The sequence below is a fragment of the Oryzias melastigma genome, linkage group LG16 (assembly GCF_002922805.2).
Source record: "Oryzias melastigma strain HK-1 linkage group LG16, ASM292280v2, whole genome shotgun sequence".
NCBI lineage: Eukaryota > Metazoa > Chordata > Actinopteri > Beloniformes > Adrianichthyidae > Oryzias > Oryzias melastigma.
In genome coordinates, this window is record NC_050527.1 from 11660106 (window position 1) to 11667510 (window position 7405).

General features: G+C 41.3%; 1 protein-coding gene across 6 annotated transcripts in view; it reads left to right on the forward strand.

Annotated features, from left to right (window-relative positions):
* The first annotated feature begins 3953 nt into the window (after positions 1 to 3953).
* Positions 3954 to 7405, forward strand: part of LOC112143860 (sperm acrosome membrane-associated protein 6) — a 5983-nt gene continuing 2531 nt past the window's right edge. The window contains exons 1-6 of one of the 6 annotated variants that reach the window (XM_024268082.2): positions 3954 to 4323; positions 4405 to 4491; positions 4656 to 4727; positions 4968 to 4991; positions 5087 to 5164; positions 5598 to 5701. In XM_024268082.2, coding sequence (XP_024123850.1) covers positions 4110 to 4323; positions 4405 to 4491; positions 4656 to 4727; positions 4968 to 4991; positions 5087 to 5164; positions 5598 to 5701 — 579 coding nt within the window. In that variant the 5' untranslated portion in view covers positions 3954 to 4109. Of the gene's footprint in view, positions 4324 to 4390; positions 4492 to 4655; positions 4728 to 4967; positions 4992 to 5086; positions 5165 to 5597; positions 5702 to 7405 lie in introns of all 6 variants that reach the window. The other 5 variants (XM_024268081.2, XM_024268080.2, XM_024268084.2 and 2 more) reach the window with 5 other exon arrangements.

The window sequence follows — 7405 nt, forward strand, 5'->3', positions numbered from 1 at the left end:
GATGATGCCATGATTGCTGTATGCACAGGAGGAGGCAGTAATGTCAGGCTCTCAGGTTCACAAGACTCTCGGGCTTCATATTTTTTTTTCTATTCTCATCCTATTAGAGATTCTGACCCTCCCTCCCCCCTCGCCGTCTTTACCGCCGTAGCCTCTCTGCCCCCCCTCCCCCCTCCCACCCCACACACAGTTCCCTTCTCTCATAGTCGCAGACATACAAACACACACGTGTGCATGCACTCGTTGCACCCTCTTTCCATCACACACTTTCACAAGCCGCGCTCCCAGACCCATGTGTGTGTATGCGTGTGTGGGAAAAAAGTGAGGATAAGGGGAGGGGGGGGGCACAAAATGATGGCCAGAGATTGAAAAATAGGGATGATGAAGAACAGCGGAGAAGACTTCATGGTGCAACGAAAGCGAAAAGAGAGAGCCGGGGACCACTAATGCAGCATGTAGGGCGAATGTGTGTGTGTGTTTGCATGTGTGTCTCATCTCTAAAGTGTAGTACAGCATGTGCACCAGCCGGTTCGGCGTACACACGGCATGTGAACGAACAACTGAGCAAGCTTTTTTTTCCCCTCTCTTCTGTATTTTTCCCTCATTCTCAGCTCTTGTGTGTGAGACAGCAGCCCTGCAGAGACAAAAGGTGAAGCTCTGCATCGAGCTGTCAGGTAGGTAGAGAGCAGAATAATGGAATCAATACTATTGTCTGTAACCTACCTGCCGCTGGGCTCCCTGTCTGGTCCCGGCAGAGACCATCAGAGGGAGAGGGAGCTGGGAGAGGAGGCACAAAATCCCTAAGACTTGCAGAGAAAGGAGAAGAAGAGGCTGACTGGAAGGTGATTGTCTCTTGTTTTTTATTTTTCATTTTTCAATCACAAGGTAGGCTAAATCCAGATTTGACAGTCTTTGATTAGGCTGATACTAATTTTTATCCGAAACTTTTTCTTTGTGAATGGCAACCAAATAAAATCGCTTACAATCTTTATGCGCATGCTTGCTTCCACTAGTGGACATATTTGTACTGTTCTACTCAGGGTTTGCATGCACTTCAAAGTGTACGCAGGTTGCATGAAGTCATGTTTGATTTGCAGCTCCTTTAGAATTCTCATTATAATTCCGATGTAAAGATTAGCAGCTGTAAATGATGCAGGGTTGGGATACAGTCCTTGCAGCAAACTTTGATCTCTCCGAAGCTGTGGGAGTTTTCTTATATTGATGACAGGGGTGACAGTATTTAGAGGAAAATGTTCAATCTGTCTGCAGACAAATCCATTATTCATTGCAGTTATGACAAATGTCTGCTGTTGCCTGTGGTGCGCTCCAGCTGCCACATCTCACAGCATTAACAAAGAAAACAGGGAACATCATAGGAACTGCGTTTGAAAAATCCCAGGCCTGCAGTTTACAAACTAAGTCTAAGAAATTTACATTCACATAAACGCAATTAGCTCCTTTCAGACTACACTTTTATAGTCATTTAAAGCTTACAGCAATGCTCAAAGGCGGCATGACGGGGCGGACATTTCAGAAAAGTATAGACTTTCTTTAACTTAGCTCTCAACATCACATGAACATGCAGTCATCTGCGGTCCTGACGTGTCATTCTGTCTGTCTACCAGTGGATGGCATCACCTTTTAATCTGCATTTTTCCATGAACTTGTCTGAGTAAAATGAAGTTGGCGCTGAATAAGATGTTTTTTGTGTTGTTTTTGTACAGGCGGACGCTTCTTTATTTTATGATCTTCATTTTTAGGTGACTTGATTCATATGAAGAGGTGAGTAGAAAGAAAATCTTCAGGATATAGAAATGAAATTGTTGCTTGAAGGCGTCATCAAGTGTTTCCTACTTGGTCAATGTAGTTACAATCTGGACGTAATTTTTTTTTTTTGTGCTACTAGCTGTTATAATTCCTGATTTAAAAAAAGATGTACAATATATTTACAAGATATATTCAGTACATTTATATAGATTATACTCCCCTTAGTATGAGTTATATATATAGAGACAGCCGTATAAATAAAAACATTTTTTTTTACTTTTTATTTTCTTTCCGTTTCAGAAAAACATTTGAAGTTACCTAAAAAAAACATTTTTGACACAAAAAGCTGAAAATGATCTGTTCCTCCTTTACAGTGAATATCCGTCTCTGCATTGTTCCTGCTGTTTACGTCCTTGGTGAAAACAAATGTACTTTTTATGTAATTTCTCAGTCACATTTGTGCCACATAAAAAGCTTTAATGAAGTCGACCTGTTCTGCGGCAAACCGAGAGACTGATTGGTGCTGCAGAATCCAAATGTCAGATAAGGTCATGTCTTTGTCTCAGTGCTGCAGCTCTGCAGTTCTTTCTGTTTTTTATCTTGTTGCTGGGTTTTGGAGTCCAGTCTGTCCGTTTTTTTGTTTTTTTGTTTTTTTTGTTTTTTTGCTAACCCTTCCCGTGTTTGTAACTTTTCCCGTATGCCCCTCTGTCCCTGAGACCCTTAACCTGTGAGGTCAAAGCAGGTCACAGGTGAGGTCCTCGGGAACAGGGCTGCATTCAGTGTCAACGTTTTTCAAAAGAACGGAGAATTCTTTTGGAATATTTAGCAAAATAAAGCATAATTCTTATAAAAAAAAACTCACTTGTGTGTTGTTTCTCTAAAAGGACACCCTGTGGAGCATAAGTTTGAGATCCGTCATTTATGAAGAAGATGATGACCAGTTCTCTTGCACTACCCTCCATCAGGGGGCCGACCCTTTAGGCTGACTTTGTGTTATAGCCTCTAATGGGGGCCAATAGGAAGGCAGCCAAGGGTTGTGACCCCGTACTATTTATCTTCACTAAAAACTATGCACCCATTTGCACACTTCTTAAATCATCCTTTTTAATGCACTTCTAGTGTGTGTAATGTCTGTGTGTGATGAAATAAAAACACTCTGCTTAATATCTTAGATGTTTCTTTTCTTTCACACCCAGAACATCTTTTTCTTTCCTGTCTTCATATAAGAATATGTTTATTTCATAAAGATTTGAATGAAGTAAAGTAAAGAGATTTATCAATGTGTCCTTGTCATCAAACTCAGCCTGTGGTAAAGGAAAAAACACCCCCCCATACACACACATATCCTCCTCACACGCCAGCGCACACACACATGCTTGCTTGGGATTTTCTGCAACCAACCATCTGACTAGCTATCAGACTTTGGCAGTCCTGGAGCACACTCTTGTGCCTGATATTGATTGGCCTGTCTGTGAGGAGACAGATGAATGCATTAGTACCCCGCTCACCCTGCCACTGGAAATATATTAAGTTCATGTATTAGGCACCCTGTCTGGTTGCCATGGAGATGCACCAGGAGCGAGGGACCAGGGGGAGGGTGGTAGGGGTGGAGTGTGCGGGGCGGACTTGGAAGGATGAGGACGGGAGACAAGTGGAGGATACAGGATGTGATGAGGCAGTCGACTTGATTTGTAGTTGCGCTCTTCCTTTGCCTCCCCCTGTCTGTCACTCCCGTGTCCTCTCTCTGACTCTTCTTCCGTACGCCATTTCCTCTTTCTTTGTCTCAGCTTCTGTCTTACACCGAGGTCTACTTTTTATAAAGAAATAACATCAACTTTATCATCTCTATGTATGCAGTTCAGTGTGTTGTCTCTTTTCCCCCCCTTTATTGTTTCCTGTTTGCCTCCGAGTCCCCACACCACCTGCCATTTATTTACTGCTGTAAATTTCTCTCGAGCTTTCGCGCCGGCACTCTTCTCGCTTACAAATAAACATATAAGCGGTTTGACTCCCTCTTCATCTGCCCCTCTTCTCCTCGCCGCCGCCACCACCTCCCTCCTTGGCTCGCTCCTTCTCTGAGCTCTGCAGCAAAACTGCTGCATTGAGGCGGCAGGAAATGGGGACTCGAGACAATAGAATGGAAGGAGGTGCAGAAGGAAGCCTCTCCATTTGAACCGAGGCAGGCTGAGAATGCTTAAATAATTCTGCTTATCTGTTAGAGAAATTGGAATCCATCATGTAGCAACACGAACAGTTGGAATTTTCACACTTGTTTCCAAGTAACCAAGAATTGAATAGCAACACATTTAAAAAAGAAATTCACTGACCAGTTATTTTGAAAAATGGCCTCATTTGTTTTCCGTTTTTTGTGTGTGACTCTGTTGTTCTGGCCCTCTCAGAGCTGCTTCCAGTGCTTTGTGGCTCCGCAAGACACTCTTCGTCTATGCTGGGGTCACGTTTTAATTCAGTCCAACGCTAAGAACGTTGATGCGTGTTACAGGAAAGTGGACCGCATTTTTAATAACAACGAGAAGATGATGGAGGCTGCCAGAGTAGGTAGGAGGAAAAAAACATCTTAAAATGTTTCCGTTTAAGTAAAATAAGATCCAGACAGTGGTCATAGTGTCCGTCTCCCAGGTGGAGGCTTCGACAAGAAGCTGAAGGAGATTCTACTAGCAGACATAATGCCCATGGTGCAAGAGTTTGATCAGAAGCTGAACAGTGGTAACTAAAAAAAAAAGCTTTTTGGCTTCTTTTATCATTTTAGCTAGCCTTAAGCTTCAAGGTTAAAAACAGAAAGATTTTAGAAATGATGCCCCAAAGCTTACATTTTACCAGGATGCATTGAGCCAAATATTTATTTTTTCCTGCTCTTTCCCGTCTATCAGAGACAGTGTATGAGCAAAGGTTTCAGACAGCAGCAGACAATTTCATCGCAGCTGCCTCCAAACTGCCTAGAGGTGAGACGCAGTCTCTTCTCCTTTCCTTCATCTTTTCATCTAAAGTAAGGCCTATATTGGTCCATTACCGCTTCCTCTGATCTGTCTCCTCTCTGTGTAATAAGCGAGGCACCTTATTACAGCCTTTCAGATTGTGTGAAGAATAAAGGAAGAGGTCAGGTTGAACTGACTCTTACTTTTGGTTTGGCACTAAATCGAGTCGTCTGAGGAAAATGAAGTGTTTCTTTTCTTTTTTCACAGCCTCGGGGTGTTTCCCTCCATGCGGTTAGTGTCTTCATTCAGCTTTTCTCCACAAAATGCTCTCTTAGAATGTTTTTAAAAATGGCTCCTAATTAGGGTCTGTCTGGTGCTTTCATCAGGTTATCAGAGTGCAGGTGCCGTGTACAACTGTGAGACCTGCTCGTACGACTCCTGTGAGTTTCCTCTCGACTGTCCAGGTGGGTTTCAGAGGCAGAAAGCATGACTCGACACGGCCTCGTGTTACTATAGTTTCCTGATGCTCTGTATTTGATCCCTGAAATGCTCTTAGCAGAAGCCAGGATTTGAAGAAAAAAAAAAAAAGACAGTGGAAAGGTTTTATTTCCTCACATTATATCTCCTGCGTGGAGCCCCTTGAGGTGTTCTTTAAGTCCTTGGCTTCTTTATGTAAGGTTGCAGCTCACTCCCACTCACAGTGGTATTTGTATCACCCCTGAACGGCGCAGCTAATGTTTAGCATATCATCACTTTTACTCCACTCCTCAGAGACTAGGCTCAAGTATAATCATTAAGGAGAGTTCAGACTGTGAGAGGTCCCCCACCACCCTAGTGATTGTTAACTGTTCCAGGTCTGTCTCTGCCTATATGTGGGTGGCTATATGTATATTTCAGTGGAAGAAATTGAAGTAATGGAGAACAGCAGGAGCCGGCTGTGGTGCGATGTGCCGTTTGACCTGCCAGCTGATATTGAGGTGATCTGGAGGTTTGCAGAGGGGGTAAGCTGGTTTATTGTTTTATAATTTTCCAAAAACACTTCGGCCGAATCCGAATTCTTCCCCTATGGTTTCTCTTTACCCCTACATTTAGCCCTCTAAAAAGAGAGTTATGGAAAAATAGTGTCTTCGATAACATCATCAATACGTTAGCGCGTAGGTGCAAGCACTACATGACAACATCAGTTTTATAACTTTAAAAAGGTCATGCCAAAACAAAAAGTCATTACTTACATTCATTTAAACTACTTCTGTGCTTCAGGAAAATAGTTTCTCCTCCACCACAACACACTTTCTTGTGGGGTCCAGATTACCCTACTCCCAATGTTAATATACCTCGGATAGCACAAGTGTTAAAAGAACTATTTCAGACTACCCTACCACTTCCCAATTGGAGGGGTACGGAGAAGCCAGAGGGGTAGGTAAGAATTTGGATTTGGCCATACCCTGGTTTTAATGTCCAAATAAAGTAATACACAAAGTGGACATAAAAAAGAGCTTTAACCTGCTCCCAAGATCTGGCATCCACATGTGTGGACTTCACATTTTGGGCTATATTAGTAGTTCATACTGCTTAGCGGCGGTCTTGTATCTACCTGTGTGGCTCAAATATTAGCTCAGGTCTTAAGAAATTGAAGATGATAATAGAGGCAAGAGATAAAGCCTGACCAAAATGTGACAAAAAGTAAAATACAACATAAGACATTTAAATAACACCTAGTTTATGCAAAACAAAGCAGAAAATGAATAATAAACTAGAAAAGTCGCATTACCTGCGATAATGCATGTGTGAATGCATCATCGCATTAATGCGGTTGTTGTAAATCGCGTAAATTGCTTAAATTGTATAACGTGCATTAAGTGTATAAAGTGTATAAAGTGCTTAAATTGCATTAATTAGCATAAATTGCGTAAAAAACGTCAAATGTACGAATATAAAAAGTTCGTGCATTAATGTCCTGAACGTGCTGAACGTTTTGATACCAATATTGTAAAAGTTTTAAGGTGCAGTAAAAAGTTTTAAATTTTCCCATTGACTTAACATGGGCTGAAAGTTCGCATAAATTGCGTAATATCTTGAAAACTGTAAAATTTGCGAAAACCAAAAATACAAGCAGTAATGTCCTTAACCTGCTGAACGTTTTGATACCAAGATTGTGTAAATCGCATAAAGTGTGCTTGAGTTTTTACGTGTCAAAAAACGTACGGAAGAAAACATAAATGAAGAATCTCAATAGTGTGAATGCATTGAATGCATTCACACAATTAGTGTGTCTAAAACAGCCCACTTCCAAAGGACCACTTTTTGTCTTTGTTACCATTAGAGGATCAGGTGAATTAAACCAATCAGGGTTAGTTGTTAAAAAAGAAAAAAAGGTTTGGGCCTAACTGCTGCTAAGAAATCCTTGTAGACATTTTCAATGATTTTTAACCCTATATAACCATTATTTGATAGCCGTTTGTGAGACCCCTATCTCATGAAACGTCTTTAAAACTTCTTCATGAAATTTTAATATAGTCCCTGTAGTGGGTGATTATTCCACTAGGGGCAGTATAAGGTCTTGTTTTGGTTGTTTCAAATTGGCTGCCTTCAAAAAATCATAAAACTTTTGGCGGGAAAATTTTTGCTAGTTTTCAAGCTTTTTGCTGAAAGTAACTTAACTATTGTTATTCATTTTTTTATCTCTACTTGTTGTATTAAAAAAA